This window comes from Aethalodelphis obliquidens, unplaced genomic scaffold, assembly GCF_003676395.1.
Source record: "Aethalodelphis obliquidens isolate GAN/ISIS:26980383/991018 unplaced genomic scaffold, ASM367639v1 scaffold43, whole genome shotgun sequence".
NCBI lineage: Eukaryota > Metazoa > Chordata > Mammalia > Artiodactyla > Delphinidae > Aethalodelphis > Aethalodelphis obliquidens.
The window spans coordinates 3,653,447-3,676,332 of record NW_020837987.1 but is presented as its reverse complement, the minus strand read 5'-3'; the positions used below and the strand labels follow the sequence as shown (position 1 = coordinate 3,676,332).

General features: G+C 43.2%; 2 protein-coding genes across 5 annotated transcripts in view; both read right to left on the bottom strand.

Moving 5' to 3' along the window:
- WDR88 (WD repeat domain 88) overlaps positions 1-850 on the bottom strand; it is a 37,442-nt gene extending 36,592 nt beyond the window's left edge. Inside the window, exon 1 of the mRNA XM_027079340.1 lies at positions 47-850. Within this exon, the coding sequence (XP_026935141.1) occupies positions 47-361 (315 nt within the window). The 5' untranslated portion in view covers positions 362-850. The remainder of the gene's footprint in view (positions 1-46) is intronic.
- Positions 851-1,711: 861 nt separating this feature from the next.
- The window catches only part of GPATCH1 (G-patch domain containing 1), a 43,668-nt gene continuing 22,493 nt past the window's right edge, over positions 1,712-22,886 (bottom strand). For 3 of the 4 annotated variants that reach the window (XM_027079338.1, XM_027079335.1, XM_027079337.1), the window contains 9 exons: positions 22,099-22,277; positions 21,702-21,829; positions 20,574-20,710; positions 20,068-20,234; positions 13,003-13,216; positions 9,306-9,413; positions 7,246-7,343; positions 5,658-5,806; positions 1,712-1,990 (listed from right to left, as the gene is read on the bottom strand). In XM_027079338.1, the coding sequence (XP_026935139.1) occupies positions 1,960-1,990; positions 5,658-5,806; positions 7,246-7,343; positions 9,306-9,413; positions 13,003-13,216; positions 20,068-20,234; positions 20,574-20,710; positions 21,702-21,829; positions 22,099-22,277 (1,211 nt within the window). In that variant the 3' untranslated portion in view covers positions 1,712-1,959. The remainder of the gene's footprint in view (positions 1,991-5,657; positions 5,807-7,245; positions 7,344-9,305; positions 9,414-13,002; positions 13,217-20,067; positions 20,235-20,573; positions 20,711-21,701; positions 21,830-22,098; positions 22,278-22,886) is intronic. The other variant, XM_027079336.1, reaches the window with a different exon arrangement.

Below are 22,886 nucleotides of genomic sequence, written 5' to 3'. Positions count from 1 at the left end.
CTGTTGGGAACAAGCCACACCCCCTCCCCCTGGGGGCGGTTCTGACCTTGGAGAGGGGTTCCTGGTCGCCCCAGAACGCTGCCTTCTCAGGCATCCAGTGCTTCTTCGGCGGTGGCAAGTCATTGCCCACGGCCAGGGGGTTAAGCGAGGACAGCAGCCGGCCCCGCCGCGCCTCCAAGAGCAAGAGCTTGAAGCGGCCGCAGGCCCTGACCAGGGCTACCCAGGGCAGCTTGCGGGGCCGATGCGCACCGTCGCGGATGTGGAGCGAGGACAGCTGCACGTTACTTCTCCGGAGCGCTGTCTTCCCGTCCTGGTCCAGGGCTTTTGCGGAGCTGGGGGCGCCCGGGGGCTGGGAGGCCATCTCGGAGCCCGGCCTGGCCACGAACGGTGGCGCCACGCGCCCGCGCCCCACCTTAGGACCCGCGCGCCCTTCCTGAGCCCGGAGATCTCGCTGCTTCCGCTCAACGCCCAATACGGTTAGCCACAGAAAAATGGCCAAGTGTGTGAAACCGGCGGCCCCATCCTCGCGGCCTCGCTTAGGGTCTTCCTGGCTCCGCCTCCCGGAATGATCTGTGTCTTCTGCCTTTGTAGGGGCCTCCTGGCCAACCCACTTCACCGTCAACAACAGAGAAACGGTCCATAAATTATAGAATGTGCCCAGGATTAATTAAGATGCAGCTGTTAGGGGTAGGTACACAAAATATAGAAGCACGTGAGGGAAACACCTGTCATAATGCCAATGAAATACCAAAGAACAAAATGTCACCTCTTGGAACTCCCCTGGTGGTACAGAATCCGCCTGCCTAAGCGGGGACACAGGTTCGATCCCTGGTCCCGGAAGATCCCACATGCCGCGGAGCAACTAAGCCAGTGCGCCACAACTACTGAGCCTGAGCTCTAGGGCCTGACGAGCCACAACTACTAAAGCCCATGCACCTAGAGCCCGTGCTCCACAACAAGAGATGCCACCGCAATGAGAAGCCCGTGCACGGCAGCGAAGAGTAGCCCCCACTCACCGCAACTAGAGAAAGCCTGCGCGCAGCAACGAAGACCCAACACAGCCAAAAATAGATTAATTAATTAATTTTTAAAAAAACACTTAAAAAAAAAAAAAGTCACGTCTTGTCCGGGGGCAGACTCAATGCTAGAAAATGACTGCATGGAATTACAACAAAAGAGCAAGGGTTGTCAACCCTGGCAGGTAGAAGTAGAAATGATTTTCTTCCTTCTTCCTCCTTTTACAATTCTGATTTTTCTACGATGTTACTTTGATAATAGAAAAAAACCTCTGCACTCTACTTTTTCTAAAGGTCTCATCTGGGCAGATGAGGCAGCCTCAGCGCAGGGACCCAGGGCTGCAGTGCAAAGACCTGGAGCTTGTGTGACCCAGGGTGTGGGCGCACTCTTCCACTCTTGGTCCCAGTGCTTTTCTCAGACACTTTGGTGGCATCTACCCCGAGAGGCTGAGGCCACCTGCCAGCATCCTGGTACTGTGCTGCCCACTTGGCTCCTGGCCACCAGCACCAACCACGAGGGAGGAACCACACTCCCCAGGAAAACATGCGAAAGCGACCACCTCCCTCCCACACGGGTCCTTAAGTAAGTCAGGCTGTCCTTATCTGAACCTGGCTTTCTTCACAACAAAACCAGAGAAAAGCCTTTGCTTTTCATTTCTTTTTTAAAGTTTCAGGAAATGAAAAATCAAGAAAAAAACAGAAAAATTTCATTTTAATTAAACTGTACAGTCTGAGTTTTTTCCTCTGACACTAAAAGAAGTTAAAAATAGAAATTTCAGCAACCTTCCAAGGCAAGCTTTGAAATGTCAAGGTTTTAAAAAAAAATTATTTTACAGCAAAAATTTACATATAAATACAATCTGTACAATCTATTAACTGAGTGACCAATGAACTTCCATCCTGGAGGAGATCTGGTACTGGGACAGGCCAGGGCAGAATTCAATTACTGCCTTCTTAGTGGAAGACGCTTCAGCCTAGAAAAGGAAATAAAAGAGAGAGAGGAGGAAAGTTAGATACAAACAGAAAAACCAGACAGTTCAGCAGGGGAGAAGAATGCCAGGCCTCTCCCTGAGCCAAAGTGGCACAAAATACAGAGGATGACCCACACCATGAAAGAAAGTACCGTTTAATCCGCACTCTTAAGATTCTGTTCCCCCCAAGACACACAGAGAGACTCACTCCTCCACACCTCATATTAAGACCCATTTATAAAAGCAAGTTCCAATCCTGGTTGCACACACCTATCTCCTGTATGACCTTTGGAAGGAACTAAAAAAACAAAAAACAAAACCATGTTTGCTCCAGGGCCAAAAGCTCCTGAGCCGTTAGTCTTAAATCTCAGCTTCGTGCACACAAGAATGTTCACGGTGGCTCTACTCATCAAGAAGAGCTGGGTCACAATGACTCCAGATTCGCGCTCTATAGCCCCTAAGTGGAAAACCAAATGCCCCCAACAACGGAACAGATGAATACTCTGCGGTGTATCCCATAAAGGAATACTCTATGGCAATGAGAACGAACCAGCTGCTGCTACACCAATACAGAGGAATCTCACAAGCCAGATGCAAGAGTTCATAGTACATGGGTCCCTTAAATAAATGTGAAACACAGGCAAGAGTGATCAGCGGTGACAGAAGCCAGAGTGGTTACCTCTGGGGGGCGGGGGTGGGGATGCTAAGTGGGAGGGGCTTCTGGAGTGCTGGTTTATTCCTTGCTCTAGGTATGTTCAGGGAGTGAACACGCACGGAGCTGGGAACTTACAGTGTGAATGCACTAAAGAGTGTAATTAACTGTATGTTTCCACGTCTGTGAAATTCTAGAATGGGCAAAGCTAACTTACAGGGACAGCAGGAAGATCAGTGTCTCCTGGGGAGGGGATGGAGGGGGCAGACTGCAAGTCCATCCAGAACTAGGCTGTGCTGTCACTGAAGGAAAGCAGCAGGGGCCCTTGACAAGAGTGAGACCTCAGCCAGGCGCTGGGGATGCAAGTAAGACCCATGTGGTCGTGACCCTCAAAATGCCCCTTGCAGGAGACAGATGCAGACAGGTAATACACAGAGTGGAGTGAGGCACAAAAGATGGAGAGGGCCCCCTCCAGGCTCCCTGGGGAGAACCTAGGAAGCTTAGGGGTGAGGGGCTATGGAAACTATACCTTTAGCAACCACGAGAGTAATATTTAAATACATGTCACACCTCAGACGCTGCATTCCCTCTATCCCAGTCCCCCGCCTCAGAGATAAGTGCTCTCAGGGGTGTAAGAACCCCTCCAGCCCTTTTCTATGCAAGGATGTACATACATGTGCATGCGGGGAAATCCAAAGGCCTGGTGACAACAGTACCAGGCATATACGCTGTTCTGCAGCTTCTGGTCTCTAAATGGTTAAGTTTTAGACGCAAGTCAGCACACAGCTACCTGCCCACATTTTCTGACTGCTGTGCTCAGCCCACACCCTCCCGATGGGCACTGAGGGGCTTCCACGTGTGCAAGCGCAAATGCCTCCCCGCAGGAATGACTCATCACATGGCCCCAAACGGTCAAGGGCGAAAATATCAGGTGTTGGTGAGGGTCAGTGGGCCTCCCTGGGCCTTGCTTTCCCCGCCTGTGAGAGGAGGGGACACAAGTCACAGCCTTATGTGAGGATTAAACGAGCCCACACCCATGGTGTGCCTCACAGTGCCTGGCCCGTCCCTATCACCACTGGCACATGCCATGAGGAAAGGGAAACATGAATCAACACAGCCGCTTCAGGGGGCTCTGGATTAAACTGAAATGCTCATATCCGTATTGTTTCTGAACCATGAGAAGGTCCTGTCCATTCTAAAGAAATAAATGAAAAAGGACAAGGCAGCGGCACTTGTCTTTCCAGATGGCAAAATATACTATAAGGCCAGAGTAATTAAAAGAGGGCGGATGAAAAAATAGAAAACTGGGGGCTTCCCTGGTGGCGCAGTGGTTGAGAGTCCGCCTGCCGATGCAGGGGACACGGATTCGTGCCCTGGTCCGGGAAGATCCCACATGCCGCAGAGCAGCTGGGCCCGTGAGCCATGGCTGCTGGGCCTGCGCGTCCGGAGCCTGTGCTCCGCAACGGGAGAGGCCACAACAGTGAGAGGCCTGCGTACCGCAAAAAAAAAAAAAAAATGGCTAAGAAACCAGAACAGAGAATCCAGGAACCGATCCACATGGGCACAGGCATTTAGAATCTGATCAAGCTACACCTCCCTTAACAGCCCAGAGCACCGGTGGGGCCGAGTGGCCAGGGCTTGCGCCTGCCATGTCCCCCGTCACCCTGGGCCCACGACTGGACTTGCCCTACCTGGTCCCGTGCTGGCCGGGCAGGGCCACCCAGCTGCTCTGGCCAGGGGGCTGGAGGGGAAGGGAAGACAGCGACTTCCAGGCAGGACCATAACAACCTCCAAGACCATCCTCCAACCCGTTCCCCTCGGCTCCTCTGAGGGTCACATTCTAGAGCGGAACAAACTGGGATCCTGAGTAACTTTCTCAATTTAACTTATGCTCCACTGTGCTGTGCCAGTGGGTTGAGAGGGTTTCTTTTCATCGCAGCTCGCCTACTCACTCTCACTAATACAACCGGCCATCTATCTGGAGAAAGGTAAGTTGGATGCCTACCCTACTCTGTTCACACACAAAAAAAGGAAAATAAAACAATTCAAATAGGTTAAACCAAAACAAAACTACAAAAGCATGAGAATAGTCTATATATATATACAAAACCTTACATTAGGGAAGGCCTTAAAAAGACAAAATGTAAAACATACCAACAACAACACAAAAATTTGTAAAACTGAGTGTTCCCAAAACTAAAGTTTCTGTTCAACAAAGATTGTTAAAAGTCATATAACAGGTAACACTCTAAAACACAAAGGATTACTATCCAGAATTATTTTTAAATTCCTAAAAAGCAGTAAAAACAGTACCTAAAAACCAGTATAAAAATCTAACAGAAAACAGAATATTGTGCAAAGGACAGGAGCACATTATTCACAAAAGAGCCCATGGCAAAGGCTGAGACACACAGGAAAAGCTGCTCAGCCTCATTACTGATTCAGGAAATGCAACGAAGATGACATGCCATTCTTCACCCATCAGGCTGGCAAACATCTCTGTGCTGTTTGTAACTGACGTAATAACAAGGTGCTTTCCTAATTTAAATGGATAGAGCCACTTGTGGAAACAATTAGGTGATATTTATTCCTTCTAAATGTTCATTTCCTCTAGATTTATGCTACATAAAGTTATATTATTTATATTAAAAACGTGCAACAAAATGCACATGTACCTCTGTGTGTGTGTGTGTGTGTGTGTGTGTGTGTGTGTGTGTGTGTGTGTGTGGCTGTGCAAAAAAGTCTTCAGAGTTACAAAGCAACAGATGACAGAGGTTACTGTGGAGAGAAGAGAGATTTGGGGAATTGGTCACGGGCCACTTCAAGCCTTATCTGTAAGATCTGAATTTTCACAATGATAATATATTTACGTATTACTTATGCAATTAAAGTTAACTTTTTAAAAAACGAGTTAAAAGCACAAATTTATCATTTCTGACATTTCTCTCTATGCAAACACAGCAAGGTTTCAACGAGCCTCTGAGGGTTTCTGAAAGCCTACTGTCTCCTATCGCCCACCGTCTCAGCAGCTCCTGGGGTGACAGGTCTGCGGCCCCTTCTTCATCGCTCTGGCTGTCACTGCTGTTCGTACTCTCGGAACTACTACTTTTCTCTGACTTTTTATTCTTTTGCTTGCCTTTGTGTTTGTGCTTCCGGTGTTTCTTTTTCTGAAATAAATAAATAAACAAATCAAGGAGAACAAATGGGTGTTTCCCTTCCTAATTCCACGCAGTGGCAGGCTAATGAGGCATTTGGTTGCTGGAGTCATTCAAAACCAAAAAACTTCACTTGGGGGAGCTTTAGCCTGGTGTGGGACAGACCAGGACACACAACTGGGCACGCTCTCCACCGCGCATATGCTCACAGAATTGATCTTCTGGCGACAGACGCAGCAGAACCAAGCAGGCACAGGAAGGACCCCATCATGACACTCAGCCCCCATCTCATCCAAGGTGACCCCGTCCCCCCACCCCCCCGCCCGTGAACCTGCCCGCTCCATTTCTTTAGCCATATGTGACAAACCACATATCAGGATGGCAAGCTCCCTGGAAAAGCACAAAGAAGAAACTGGTAGAAGGTCAGAGAACAGCACATATGCCGGTGAGAAACACATGAGTTTGGTTTTCAAATCTGTCGGCACCAGTTTCTTTCCTTTCACTCCGGGAGAACTTCTCTTACCTTCCATGCTCAAGAATCCTTTTTTCAGGTAGCCAAAAGAGGAACTGTTTCTAATCAATTCTACTACTACCCAGATCACTGTGGGTACCCAGCACTAACTAACATTAACTGAATTAAAAGCCTGTGCCATGACTCAAAAGAAGACACGGATGTTGAGACAGCAGTGTCAACAGTGTTCTTCAAGTGTCCATCACTTCAAATGGCAAGCTACAGACCCAAATCTCTATTTGTAATGATGACAAAGTAGTTGAGAAATGTGCAAACTAACATCTTCCTTTAATATGGAATGATAATCAATATCAAATGTTTTTATTCATTATCTAAATATTTTATTAAAAACAATTGTTTTATTAAACACAGTAATTAACTATTCTGTTATTTAATACTCAACCATTACTCTAAGATATTTAATTTATTTTTTTGGCCGAGCAACTTGCGGGATCTTAGTTCCCCGACCAGGGATTGAACCTGGCCCCCACAGTGAAAGCCCCGAGTCCTAACCACTGGACCGCCAGGGAATTCTCAACTCTAAGATATTTAAATGTCCTTTTTTCCTACTTTTTAATGTTCATGAATAAAAAAAAAAATTTTAAGTAGAACTCAATAAATTAAGATATTCTGTCTAAAAGAAAAACAGGACTTCCCTGGCGGTCCAGTGGTTAGACTCCGTGCTTCATGGCAGGGGGCACAGGTTCGATCTCTGGTCAGGGAAGATCCCGCATGACGTGCGATGTGGTCAAAGCAAAAGAAAAAAAGTTTTTCTGAAAATCGAGGGTTTCCATTGACTATCAACATTTCTGTCAAGGTGTAGAGAGACCTGTGGCCTCCATCTTGACTGGCTTCATGGGTCACCCCTGGAGGCTGGTCTAGACGACAGAAGCAGGGGCGTCTGACCCCACACACTGATCCTGCTACACCCAGAAGTTACCTTCTCTTTCTTCCGTCTGTGCTCTTTCTTGGTCTTGTGTTTTTCTTTGTTCTTTTTATGTTTCTCTTTGAGAGGTGCCTCAAGTTTCTGACGAGCATCTGAAACACGAATGTAATAAAGACATTACTTAGAGACTATAGGGGAAGAGAAAGCTAAATTACTGAGTTAGGAGTCTGACATAGACAGATGTTTACCATTAAGGCAGAACTCCTGCCCTGCCTCACTGATAAACAAGCAGATTAGCATATCACGTTGTAGATCTATATTTAGAAACTGCCAGAAACCTCAACCTAAGACCAGAGTGATCTGGCCACAGTCTTATCTGCCAGATGAAGATAAAGTCAGACCAGAATGCCTACCAGCCTTCTGTCATTTAACATCCTCAGGTAAACTCAGAGATAGACCAGAGTCTGAATCTGGCTCTGTCAGCAGGTCTGTGGTCTTTGGCATGTCGCTAAACCTCTCCAAGTCTGTTTTCCTGTCTGAAAAATGGGGAAAATAAGAATCCCTATCCTTTTGGGGACACAGAGGGGATTAGATGGGACCGTGCACATGAATCCCATAGCCCAGAATCTGGCACATAATTGTCCGCCCCTGTGACACCGTCCACCCTTTACAAAAGCACATTTCATGTGAGTTTGTCTTATAAGCAGAAACACTAAAAAATTAGCACCAAAACAAAATAATGTACTTGATCATTAAAAATGAGTAAACATGGCAGAAACAGAGACATAGATGTAGAGAACAAACATATGGACACCAAGGGGGGAAAGTGGCAGGGGTGGCGGTGGTGGTGGTGGGTTGAATTGGGAGATTGGGACTGACATGTATACACTAATATGTATTAAATGGATACCTAATAAGAACCTGCTGTATAAAAAAATAAATAAAATTAAATTTAAAAAAAAAAATAAAAGACTAAAGAAGTTGCATGCACTCCACTTCTCCACCTCCAAATTCTGACCAAAACGTTTTCATAGGTCATTAACTTCCAGGTCATCAAACCAGCAGAAAATTATCTATAGCAGAAACAGTGTAAGTCATTAAATCAACTTTTTTCTACCTAAAGAAAAATTCCGAGGTATTTCAGGAGTATGGTTTATTTCCCAAACCCAGTTAACCAATGCCTGCAATTTTCTAGTCCTACAGTTTGGTCAAATGTTTCCCAGGTTGACCTCCCCAAACTTTTTTTTTTTTTTTGATGCTAGTTTTTGGAAAATAGCCCATAGACCAAATTAAGTTATCAACTATTACAAGGTTATCAAGAACCATCTGGGAAATGGGCATAACTAACTTAGCTTTCAAGTGCCGACACTTATTTTAAACTAAAGATCTGAACAATTACACAAATGAGAAATACATTCACCACAATTTTTCAAAACTTCACACATTTGACTCCTCTCTGCTTTCATCTCTTTGAAGGCTGGGTTAATTAACCAAGCCACTATGCACATGTGGGCACTACAGGAAACTATAAAGTACATAATAGAATTTTATGTCATTTCTGTATCTGGGCCCTATTATCAGATGTTTGTTAACTCAGCTTTCAACGAGATGCCAACCAGTCTAAACATTTTAACATGAGATGTCAGTTTAAGCTGGCACTGAACAGAAGTTGTTAACAGATATTGCGGGAGGAGGATGAGTTGTACTTACTTCTGAAAGGATTAGTTTTATTTGCTGCATTAGCCAAAGTATAAAGAAGTCTCAGAATATCCTTCTCCCTACAATTCCTATCCCATCTTTGTGCCCTAGATTTTTACTTTTTTATCTCTATACATGACAAAGTTTGAGATACTTAGGGCCCTATCTGTTAAAAAGTTAAAAAAAATATCAAAGGACTCTAAGGCTGAAAAGCAACACCTATCATTTAGGCACAGGTGGAAGCACTGATTTTCCAAACATGGCTGAGAACGGAGAAACTAGAAACAAACATATATATTTGGTCAGCCTCATGCTGGATTACGTTGGCAGACAGAACAATGTGGTTAGAGTTGTCCTATCTTGGGGGAGACTCTGGCCCCAATGCAAAAAGATGACATAAGGAGCTCTCGACTCACTGGGGCAGAAGACGGGAGGCAGCTGCGGGCCGAACTCTTCTCTTTCATCTATCTGTATCTTCTGAATCGGGAAGAAAGGTGCGGGCTCCTGGGGCGCTGGCTCACTAGCTGAAAAACACCAGGATATTAATTTTAGATACATGCCAAATATTAACGTGCTTGAGTCTTCAATAAATGTCTGTTTTTACCAGATAGCATGTGCTTTTCGTCAGCACCCCACGTAACTAGCTCACGCCAGGTGCTGAGGACACAGCAGTGAACACACAGGCCCAACCTCTGACCTCCTGGACATTTGAGTTGGGATGTCGGTCACACAAGGGCACCTGCAAGCAGGTGCCCCAGGGGCTGTACCACAGGGGTGGTGAGGGTACTTGTGGCACACACTCCACATCACCTGAGACCTAAAAGGTTGAAACACCATCGGGACTTCCCTGGCAGTCCAGTGGTTATGACCCTGCACTTCCAGTGTAGGGGGTGTGGGTTCGATCCCTGGTCAGGGAACTAAGATCCCACATGCCACGTGGCATGGCCAAAAAACAAAAACAACAATGTGATTAAGCCAGCCAAGAGGACTAAATACAATATCGCAAAAACTGAAATAAATAAACAAAAATAAAAGGTAGAAACACAACCTCAAGGAAGGGCCATCTCAGGAGAATAAAGACTTACAAATAAACAGGATGTACGGCTTTGCTGGTGGTGCAGTGGTTAAGAATCCGCCTGCCAATGCAGGGGACACAGGTTCAAGTCCTGGTCTGGGAAGATCCCACATGCCACGGAGCAACTAAGCCTGTGCGTCACAACTACTGAGCCTGTGCTCTAGAGCCTGCGAGCCACAACTACCGAGCCCACGCACCACAACTAGTGAAGCCCGTGCGCCTAGAACCCGTGCTCAGCAACAAGAGAAGCCACCGCAATGAGAAGCCCGCACACCACAACCAAGAGTAGCCCCCGCTCGCTGCAACTAGAGAAAGCCCGTGTGCAGCAACGAAGACCCAATGCAGCCAAAAATTAATTAATTAAAAAACAGGATGTAAGACTATGTCCCAGCTCAGAAGGCTTCATTTCACTCAAAATAAATCGTCAGAGGAGAAAAACTGAATATAAACAAATTATCGTGTTCACATTAATAATCTCGTTTTTTAAAAAGAGATGATTAGGTTTTCAGAGAGAAGAGAGAAAGATGGGGAAAGTCCGGAAAAATATGCATCAAAGCATTAATGGTGGTTATCTCTGGGAAGGGGGAATTCCCAGAGACTTAAGCTTTCTACATTTCTTTTCTTTTTTTTTGGCTGTGTCAGGTCTAAGTTGTGGCATGTGGGATCTTCTGTTTTGGCGTGCGGGCTTCTCTCTAGTTGTGGCACAGGCTCCAGAGCGCACAGGCTCAGTAGTTGCACCACTTGAGTTCTCTAGTTGTGACGTGCAGGCGCACTAGTTGAAGCGTACAGGCTTAGTTGCCACGTGGCACGTGGGATCTTAGTTCCCCAACCAGGAATTGAACCTGCATCCCCTACATTAGAAGGCAGATTGTTAACCACTGGACCACCAGGGAAGTCCCTATATATCTATATTTTTAAACTTTTCAAGTAATATATGACTCTGTAATAAAAAAATAAGTTGTTTTTTTCTCACAAAGAAAAAAATAGGCTGACATTTGCAATCACCTAAGAACAAACAATATTTTATATCTCTATGTAACTTTTTGGTTAAAGGCCCTCAAAAATTAAACCCAAGTCCACCACAGACTGAAAGGGGCAGGCAGAACAATCTAAAACTGAGATGGGAAATTCTGTCCACCCACCCAAACATCTGAAAAGTCTCCCACCCTTGCAAGCACCAGACAGCCTCCTTTCCTATGCCCAAACTCCTGGCTGGGGTAAAGAGAACAAGGAGACAGGCTACTAACCAGGTGTTAGACTCACTGTAAAGAGAACAGACACCATCTACCAAGTGCTACTTATGTGCCAGGCAATGCCCATCTGATGGCTGTTCCAGAGCATACAATCTGCCCTACAGAGAGGAAAACAGGAAGCAACCCTGTATATGTCATCACCAAATGTTTTCCACTAATCCTGGCACCTCATCAGCAACCAGGTTAAAAAAAAAAAGAAGCTATTTTTTAAATGAAAATTTTACTATTTTTTAATTCTCCTCAACTAGGATAAGTAGGAAAATCAATATTATCAAACACATCTCTACATCCTAAAAATATATCAGAGATTTATTACCAGATAGAGAGAGAGAAAAAAAAAACTCTGCTCTACCCCATTTAAAGATACAAAAGATTATAAATCATAGAAATATTTTTTTGGATCTGTCTGCCAAGGCAAGGAAACAGAAGCAAAAATAAATAAATAAGAGACCTTCCTGGAGGTCCAGTGGGTAAGACTCTGCACTCCCAATGCAGGGGGCCCGGGTTTGATATCTGGTTGGGGAACTAGATACCGCATGCATGCCGCAATTAAAAGTTCGCATGCCACAACTGAGGAGCCCACATGCTGCAACTACGGAGCCAGGGAGCCGCAACTAAGGAGCCTGCCTGCCGCAACTAAGAACCGGTGCAACCAAATAAATAAATATATAACTAAATAAATATTTTTAAAAAACCAAAAACCAAATAAGACCTGATTAAACTAAAAAGCTTTTGCACAGCAAAGGAAACCATCAACATAATGAAAAGACAACTGCTGGTATAAATCTTGTTGTGGTTTTTTTTTTCCATCATCCTGGTTTTGATATCACCTCACACGTGTCAGAATGGCTACCATCAAACAGACCACAAATAACAAATGTTGGTGAGGATGTAGAGAAAAGAGAACCCTTGTACATTGTTGGTGGGAATGTAAATTGGTGCAGCCACTGTGGAAAATAGTACAGAGGTTCCTCAAAAAACTAAAAATAGAACTATCACATGATCCAGCAATTCCACTCCTGGGTATATTTCCAGAAAAAACCCAAAAACTCTAATTTGAAAAGATACATGCACCCTAATGTTCACAGCAGCATTATTTATAATAGCCAAGATATGGAAGCTCCCTAAGTGTCCATCAACAGACGAATGGATGAAGAAGATATGGTGTATATACACAATGGAATCCTACTCAGCCATAAGAAAGAATGAAATTTTGCCATTTGCAACAACGTGGATGGACCTGGGAGGGTATTATGCTAAGTGAAATAACTCAGACAAAGAAAGACAAGTACTGTATGTTATCACTTACATGTGGAATCTAAAAAATAAAACAACTGAATGAATATAACTAAACAGAAACAGACTCACAGACATAGAAAACATACTCGTGGTTACCAGTGGGGAGAGAGAAGGTGGGAGGGGTAAACGAGGGGTAGGGGATTAAGTGATACAAACTATTATGTATAAAATATATAAGATACAAAGATATATCGTACAGCACAGGGAATATAGCCAATATTTTATAACAACTTTAAATGGAGTACAATCTACAAAAATTTTGAATCACTATGTTGTACACCTGAAACTAATATAATATTGTAAATTAACTATAATTAAATACAACTTTTTTTAACTTAAAAAATACAAAAGATTAAAACATCATCAAACAATCATCAATTGCTAATTATCCCGGTTCCAAATTACACACTAAATGAAGAAAGCAGCCTCTCTAGAAACATCATTGTTTTCTTTTTTAGATCCCAAAGTCTAAAATATGTGACATACCTTGGGCCACAGATGACGTTTCCACCACGTCAGCCTCTTGGGAACCTTTGAAGTCGGCTTCCCTGGTACCCTCCTGATCATCCTCACTGTCGCCCTGCTCATCCTCAGAGGATGAAGACTTTTCATCTGAGGAGCTGGCAAAGATGGCTTTGAATAAGTCCATGGATGGGCGGCTACCCTCTCCTTCAGTCTGTGAATCCACACCTTTGTTTACCTGTATTAACAGTGACATAATAGTCAGAAATGAAGAAGCAAGGGTGAAAGGAGACACGTGTTCAGGAACATGGCACCCGTGCACACACACACACGCACGCATGCACACATATGCACACATACTTATGTTTGTGCTCATTTACATGGGTCTCGACACCCACGCACTGCCTAACTAAACAATGATCACTCACATGGCATCATTTTTGTGGTGCTTCTGAGTCAACACCTGTATATTGTGCTGACTGGTAGAAGCAGCTGAAGCTATATGTGGAAACAGGTCATTAATCAGAATTGCAAAGCACCCAGAAAAAGGAGTAGGGACTAGCACAGTGCCTCTGTCCTGTTTTCAAAAGTCTATCCAAGCCTTCAGAGGTCCCACATGACAGGTCGTGAAGACAGTGTACTCGTATAAAAGTGCTGAAGAGAAAATTGGGGGCCTCCACACAATGGGGAAGGCACCGAGAACAAGCCAACAAAATGGTCCTGGAGATCCCCTCTGCAATTACACGTCACCCTTCCTAAAAGCAGCCCAGGTATGGAGAGTCAGGTGAGCCAATAAAGAGGCAGTGACTTGGTATACACGCCATTCTATAAACAAGGAGCAAAGGTATGAAGAAGACATGGCTCCCACGTCCTAACAGCTAATCACCAGACAGACGTGGGGTGATCTAACGTGCTAAGTGTGAACAGCAGTGACGAGAGAGCCCAGGACTGGCCTAGATCAGAACCCACTTCAGTCCTTCCATTTTACCACTGAAGAACGTGGGTCAGGGGCGACAAGAGGCTCTGTCACCGACACACGCATGCTACGTGCCCAGGGTGGGTCTGGACTCTACCAAGCTCTCCTTGCTCTCGGCCTGGGGTCCCTCCCCAGTCCCACACCACCTCCAATTTCTGAAGCAGAGTTACAAATATGCACGTGAGGAAAACCGACACAAGATAGTGGAATTTATGATTTTAAAGTAAACCCTTTTCATAGAAAAAAATTAAGGAAGAAAAGCATACCATTGCCCACTAAAAATAACCAAGACACCTTGGAGTAAGGACTGATTCTAGAGCTGGGGCTGAGAAATAAAAAGATGAGGTCAGAACATCTTACTGTGCCCAGAAAGTGAGGACATGCTCAGAGGGTAAAAGGGACATTTCAACTGGACACAGAAGCCAACTTGAAGGGGCTTCAACTAACCAAACTAGCACAATTGGAGCATTAAAATAAATAATGATAGTACTGAATTATCCCTCTGGATAAAATAGGAAACCATGGGTCCACAGTGACATAAATAGTTTGATGAAGGACAGGGTATTTATATATTTCAAAGCTCTTAAATGTGTATTAAGTACAAATTAATAAGAAAGGAATAAATAAAAGTACTTAACTACAAAGGGGAAAAGACTGACTTCACAGTGGAGAAGTCTGGCAGACACCACCTTACTCAAATAATCAAAGTGAACATCAGTAACGGGAAAAATCATCATCGTGTTCTACTTGGCAGGACACAGCGAAAGCACAGCAGCATCCCTTCTGAGGTGTTCCTGCCAAAAATGCAGAACCAGAATCTAATCCTGGGGAAACGCCTGATGAGCCCAAACTGAGGGGTATTCTACAAAATACTGGCCTGTAATCTTCAAAAGTAACAAGATCACGACTCCGCACTCCCAATGCCGGGGGCACAGGTTCGATCCCTGGTCGGGGAACTGAGATCCCACATGCCGCACGGCTTGGCCAAAAAAAAAAAAATTAAATTTCATTTTTAAAATAAATTTAAAAGAAAAGTATCCAGATCATGGAAGTCAAGGGAATACTGAGGAACTGTTCCAGACTGAAGGAGACTAAAGAGACATGGCGGCTAAATGCAACAACTGATGCTGAGCTGAATTCTTTTGCCATAAAGGACATTATTAGGGCAACTAGTGGAAGCTGGATGGGTCTGAGGATTGGACGGCAGTCACGTATCAATGTTAACTTATACCCAAGTGGTTCAGGAAACAAAATTATCTGTCCTGTCTTTAAACTTTTAAGATTGTTTCAAAATTTTAAAAATTATAGAAAATGTCAGGAGAGAGAGGCTGACAGTAAAGCACAGGAAATCATGGCCACAATTCCCTAGAAAAGCCATGGATCATACGCCTTTATGGCAAACCGCAGACACCAATGTCACATGCATGGACCGTAACTGAATGACAGTGTTTGCAGACAGTCTTGGCCTTTAATAATGTCTACATTAATAAATGTACATGAGTACATGAGATATTCAACTCTCAGATAACTACAGAAGCTGATCTTTTTTGTTTTTATTTTTTTCGGAATATAGTAGGAGCTGTACTGAAATTAAACAACAACGCACACCAAACACACATGACTGTATCTGCAAAGCTCCCTCACCACCCCCCACCTTCCACCAGAAGTGTGCACATTCACATTTGTGCTGTCTCAGAAAGCTTTCAGGGAAAGAAATTAAATAACCCAGAAGGGAGAAGAGACCCTCCTAAGGTCACAAGCTAATAAGTGAAAAAGCAAGAACCAAGACATTCCAGCCGAAATTATCTAAATACTATCTCAACATGATTTGAGAAAATCTAGAAGGCTTTCTAATCCAATGACCATATCACAGAGCCAGAAGCCCTGGTTAGGGTTTTATGCCATTAAAACCCAAATGGAGTGGTTCCAAATCCGTGGTGGCATGGGTAGTGGCTGCAGCTGCCAGGCTCTGAAGGAGAGGAACCCTTTCCTCTGACCACAGGAGCTGTGGTCCGAACGGTCTGGAGTGAATCCTATTGCTGTTTTCCCCTTCCTGCCCTCTTGCCACTTGACTCCAGGCAGAAACAGTCACAGGAAGTGCAAGGCTGAGCAGGCAAACTAAAGTCCCAGCTTTCTGACTGGAGGACTTGAAGGGGGAGCCCAGAGTCAGAAAATGTAAGGAATGGGTCTTCCCTGGTGGCGCAGTGGTTAAGAATCCGCCTGCCAATGCAGGGGACTCAGGTTCAATCCCTGGTCTGGGAAGATCCTACATGCCGTGGAGCAACTGGGCCCGCGTACCACAACTACTGAGCCTGCGCTCTAGAGCCCGCGAGCCACAACTACTGAAGCCCGTGCGCCTGGAGCCCATGCTCCGCAACGAGAAGCCCACACACCGCAACGAAGAGTGGCCCCTGCTCGCCGCAACTAGAGAAAGCTCGCACACGGCAACGAAGACCCAACGCGGTCAAAAATAAATAAATAAAATAAATTTATAAAAAAAAAAAGAAGAAAATGTCAGGAAGATCATGAAGAGGAGGAGCTCAAGAGGGTGAACCTATATAGTGGTTTATGAGCTTCTCGCTCACCTCTGAGCTCATGGATCTGATTCCATGAGCAAATCAAAGCCTCTGATAACAGAACTATGGGATTAACTACCAGCCAGGTCCCAGACCAACCACCAGGAAGAGCACATACAGGAAAGATCTGAAGAGTACTACAAAGGCTTCGAAAACGGAAGGACGTTTCAACCCAGATGGGTTGGAACTTGTAGCCTGAACCTAATTAGGTCGATTATCTGCTGAAGCAAAATAAAACAACAAAACAAAAAGGCAACATTCTCCTTCGAATTTAAACAAGACCCAGGGTCTCATTACATAATATTCAAAGTGTCCAGAGTACAAGCCAAAGTTACTTGGTACACAAACAACCAGGAAAATCTCAACTTGCAGAAGATAACCAGCAAACACCAACCCCAAATGACAAGAACCAAAACGACAAACATGTTGGAATTACGAGACAGACTTTAAAAGCAGCTATTATGACCCTGCTCCAAGAATAAAGACAAATGAAGAAAAGATTTTAAAAAAGGTCTCAGCAAAGAAATAAAAGATATAAATACAATAACCCAAATAAAAAATTCAGGGCTCAATAGCAGAATGGAGATGACAGAGGAAAGACTCAGTGAACTTGAAGACAGATCAATTGAAACTACCTGATTTAAACAACAGAAAGGAAAAAAAAGAGAGTGAAAAACAGAACAGAGGCTCAAAGACCTATAGGACGAATTCAAAAAGTATTACATTTATGTCATCAGAGTCTCAGGAGAGGCAAGAGAGTGTGGTGCAGAAAATATATTTGAATAAAATAATGGCTGAAAATGCCCCAAATTTGGTCAAAGACAAACTTAAAGATTCAAGAAATTCATAAAACCCCAAACAAAATAATCTCAAAGAAATGCACACCCAGATATATCACTACCAAACAGCTAAAAACCAAAGACAAAGTGAAAATCTTGAAAGGAGCCAGAGGAAAAGTCACATCACTACAAGGACAGGAACAACAATGTGAACGAACGACTGTAGGTTTCTCCTCAGGAACTACAAGGCCAGAAGGAAGTGGCACAACATTTTTAAAGAGCTAAAAGAAAAGACCTGTTGACCCAGAATTCTACATCCAGCAAAAACATCCTTTAGGAGTGAAGATGGAATACAGGATATTCTCAGATGAAAGAAAATTAAGAGAATTAGTTGTTGGAACTGCTGTAAAAGAAATGCTACAGGAAGTTCCTTAGACAGAAGGAAATGATAAGAGAAGGAAACCTGCGATTTCCCTGGTGGTCCAGTGGTTAAGACTCTACACTTCCACTGCAGGAGGCATGGGTTCAATCCCTGATTGGGGAACTAAGATCCCACATGCTGTGCAGCACAACCAAAAAAATAAAAGAATTAAAAAAATTTTTTTTAAAAGAGGGAAACCTGGAACTTCAGGAACAGAAATGAAAAATATCCAAGTAAATCAAATAGACCATTATCTCCTCAGCAGTTCTCTAAAATGTGTATAACAACTGAAAGCAAAAATTTAAATATTGTCTGATGAGGTTTTCATTATATATATACTGTAACATATAAGACCACAACGTAAAGCAGGGAGAGTAAAGGGACGGTAAGGATTGTCTATTCCACTTGAAGTGGTAAAATATCAATCCTAAATACATGGTGAAAAGGTTAAGTATGTATATTGCAATCCCTAGAGCAATCACTGCAAAAATAGAGTAAAAAAATATATAATAGATAAATTCAAATGGAAAACTAGAAATTATTGAAGTGATACAAAAGAAGGTAGGAGAGGAGAGAGAAACAAGAAAGAGTGGGAATAGAAAACAAACAAAACTGCAGACCAAAATCCAAATTACATCAACAAGTTACATTAAATACAAACGGTCAAAACATACAAAAATTAAAACATACAGATTATCAAAATGTATTTAAAAATAAAGCACCTAATGACAATGACATGTTGCTTATTAAAAACCCACTTTAAATATAATCATATAGATTAAAAGTGAAAAGATGGAGAAATATATACTATGCAAATAATCAGGGATAAAGAGTACTATTACATAATGATGAATGGGTCAATTCATCAAAAAAAATATAACTGTCCTAAATGTGTATGCACCTAACAAGAGAGTTTCAAAATACACGAAGCAAGCACTTGGGAATAAAGTTTGATAGTTTCTTATAAAGTTACATCTATGTTTAGCTCTTACCCAGTAATCCCACTGTTAGGTATTTACACTAGGGAAGTGTAAACTTATGTTCATATACAAATTTCCACATGAATATTCATAGCAGCTTTATTTATGATAGCCAAAAACTGGAAACAACCATATGTCCTCAAAGAGTGAATGGACCAAGCTGTGGTGTACCCATACAGTGAAATATCGTTAAACAATAAAAAGGAAGGAACTACTGATACACACACAGTACTGATGAATCTCAAACGTATGACACTGAGTGAAAGAAGGCAGTTTCAAAAGGCTACATATGTATATCATCTGATTTCATTTATATAACGTTCTGGAAGGAGCAAAACTATTGAGACAGAGGAGAGATCAATGGTTGACTGGGGCTTGGGGTGAGGGGAGGGTATGACTATGAAGGGACAGCATGAGGGAGGTTTTTGGGGTGATGGTATCATTTTGCCTCCTGATTGTGATAGTGGTTCCATGAATCTATATATGTATAACAACTCACTGTACTGCAGTTTTTTTTTAAGTCAAGTTTAATGTATGTTAATTTAAAAAATAATTTTAATGAGGCTATTAGAAATAAAACCAACTTTTTATTAAGTTCAACTCAACTATTTAGGCAGTAATTTTTTTTTCTTTTTTCTTTTTTTTTTTTTTTTCCGTATGCGGGCCTCTCACCGTTGTGGCCTCTCCCATTGCGGAGCACAGGCTCCGGACGCACAGGCTCAGTGGCCATGGCTCACAGGCCCAGCCGCTCAGCGGCATGTGGGATCCTCCTGGACCGGGGCACGAACCCGCGTCCCCTGCATCGGCAGGCAGACTCTCAACCACTGCGCCACCAGGGAAGCCCTAGGCAGTAATTCTTTTAAAATATCCAACGGATAATTTCTCTATACTCTCCACAAAAGGGATTACTTGTTACTTGGAAAATCATATTTTCTATACAATACACTGAATTTTGTTTCAGTGGCTGATGCTAAGTGAAAGCCATTCTAGGCAGAGAAGTTTATAACCTCTCCTCAAATGATTAAGGCTACGACCGAAATTGGTGAATTGTACAGCAGATGTGGGCAAACTACTGCCCATGGGCCAAATCCAACCCACTGCCTGTTTTTGTAAATAAAGTTGTACTGGAACACAGATGTACTCAATTTTTTCACATTGCCTGTGGTTTCTTTCGCACTCAACAACAAAGATGAATAGTTGTGATACCGTATGGCACACAAAGCCTAAAATATTTAATATCTGGCCTTTCACAGCAAAAGTCCGCTGACCACTGCTATCGAATGACAAAAAGCATCACCACAGAGAAAGGCAAAGGCCACAGTCAGCCTGGCAAAGAGAACTTGAGAGCCCCAAATACCTCATTTGAGACTGATTCCACTGTATGCTCTTCCTCTTTGTTTACTAATGGACTGGACTCTTGTTTAGGTGGACCAACTTTTGATCTAGCCAAACTTAAAAATTCACTAATGGAATCTTCTTTCTTTTCTTGTTTAGATGTATCCCATCTGGATGGTTTTCTTGATTCTGAAAGGTAGGACACAGACCTAACATTAGAATTAGCAAGCAAAAGGCAAGCTCTGCATTACGGTTCTTTAATTCATTCAAGAACATCAGCGAGCCTACTATGTATGGTCCAGGCACTGTGCAAGGTGCTGGGAATGTGGCAGATGCTGAAGCAGAGCTCCAACCCAAAACAGTGTATATCTGGACCACTTTAGCACGAGCTAATGTATTCATATGAACGATTCTTTTAATGGAAGGAGGGTTCACACTACGTGTACCCCTATGACAAGATGACCCTTTACTTCTGTCTTCCCGACTGACTAAGGGTGGAGACCATGGACCTGGGGAAGCCCTACTCACTGTCGGGACCTCGGTGCTGCGGAACGTTCTCACTTGATGCTTGAGTTGCAGGTGAGGAAGCTGTCTCTGGGACTGTCAGAAAGTTGAAGACTGAGTATTTGTCACGTTTCACTCTTGGTAAGCCAACTAAAGTTGAACTGGGGGTTGAAAAGGAAACATATATATAAATAATCTTAATAACAACTGTGAGGATAAAACCCAATTCCTATAAGGCTGTCCATCTCATGTGTTTCACCAGTAGCTCTTCTACTTGGTTGAAAAGGTCCCTTAAGATGTTTTTGCTTCTCAAAGCAATTTTAGAATTTGGAATGTCTGACTTTAGGAGCCATGAGTTTTTTATTATTATAGTAAGAGCTAGAATTTAACTTTTTTTTTTAAATTTATTTTTGGCTGCGTTGAGTCTTTGTTGCTGCACGCGGGCTTTCTCTAGTTGTGGCGAGTGGGGGCTACTCTTCGTTGTGGTGTGCGGGCTTCTCATTGTCGTGGCTTCTCTTGTTGCGGAGCACGGGCTGTAGCCGCGTGGGTTTCAGTAGTTGTGGCTCACAGGCTCAGTAGTTGTGGCGCACAGGCTTAGTTGCTCCGCGGTATGTGGGATCTTCCCAGGCCAGGGCTTGAACCCATGTCCCCTGCATTGGCAGGCATATTCTTAACCACTGTGCCACCAGGGAAGCCCTAGAATTTAACTTTGACAATGGATTTCCATGAAGGAAAAGTTCCACTGCTAAAAATATACCTCAATTTTCTGACAAAGTCTCTGATTCAACTGTATATTCTTTCTTGTGGTGTTTATAATCAAATAAGAAGGTACTGAACTTGTATAGAGAATCAGAAAATGTAAGTTTCATTTCAAATGTAAACTCTCTGTGTGTGACTAAAAAGGTGGCAAATTAGACAGACATTGTTTCTGTAACTTGGTGTATCTGAGTTCCCTATCTTTGCTACCTGGATGTCTGCTTTTTTTTTTTTTAGTAACAAATTAATAGAAGTTAAATCTGCAAAGTCTGCAGCTCCAAGCATTTACAAGTAAGTTCATCTAGAAAAAGGAAATTTAAATGAATATGTAGGTGGAGAGTTAGCTTTAATACAGGGGAATAAGTACTGATGTAAGGGCAGGTTTATCCAACTTACCTTGGATATGGGTCAGGGACATTAAACCTCTTACACAGAAGCTTGTCAGGGTGCCACTCAAATGTGTCTCGGGTAAGCTTCCCAAAGAGCTTCATCTTCACAGCTGACTGCTTGTCACTGACGTCATTCTGGGGAAAGACAGTCATCTGTTTCATCAAGTGGCCACAAAACTGACCTGTCTGCTTTTCCATTTACAAGTTTGCAAACCATCTTCCAAAATTTCAGAACGGCTTATGCTACATTTCTGCTAAAGTACACTGGAAGCTAAAAGCATAAAGCCATTTCTTATTCTACAGTGCCATGTGTATTTTGGTCTTTTCACTGAGGGATTTAACGTCTTTAGCTATACAGTGTTTTAATTTTAAAATTCACCACATAGGGAATGATGGCGACAGACCTCTTGGTCCCGAGGGACTTCCACCTGCTCTGAATCGTCTTCCATCTTGGCATGAGTGAACCGGGAGGACAAAGTCGAATGGGAAGACACATACAGCAGGGCTGCCTGAGAAAACTCATCCCGCTCACGGCGTCGCTCCCACTCTGTCATACTGGGATCAAGACAACATTCCAGAGCATCTAGGGTAGAGAACAAGAAACTGCTTCACTCCTAGGAAAAATGGGGAACTTAAAGGAGAACATCTAGTGGGCACCACTGTATCCCTGTAGTTTTCACCAGAGGAAACACATAATCATTATCCTGGCTTTTAAGAGCATGGCGGGAGGTACTTGGCAGGTAATATTGCTCCCTCCCTCAAAATGATGCTTTTATTGAATTCTGTCTACTATATAGCAGAGAAAAACATTTGGGGATTAATGCTTGATTAAATTTTCAAAGCAAGGAACTTATTACCAGTCCCAGACAGTGAAAATTCATCCTAACTATATTCCTAAGTTTGAGCAGAAAACACTCCTTTCTCTAACTTTTTTTTTTTAATTTAACATGTAAACACTAGGGGTGTGGAATGTTAGCGCGAGTTAAGGCACAGTACACAAAGATCTGCTTTTGAAAACCAACCCCTCTAATTTGCTGACAAGCTCTCACAAGGACTACTGCGTAAAAGGGCAATCTCTTGCCTCAATCTTGCCGTATTTACTTCATAGATCATAGAGTGACTTTTTCCCCATGTAATGGTTCAACAGCCAACTCTCTTTGTAGGTTAAATTTTAGACTATGATTTAGAGCTA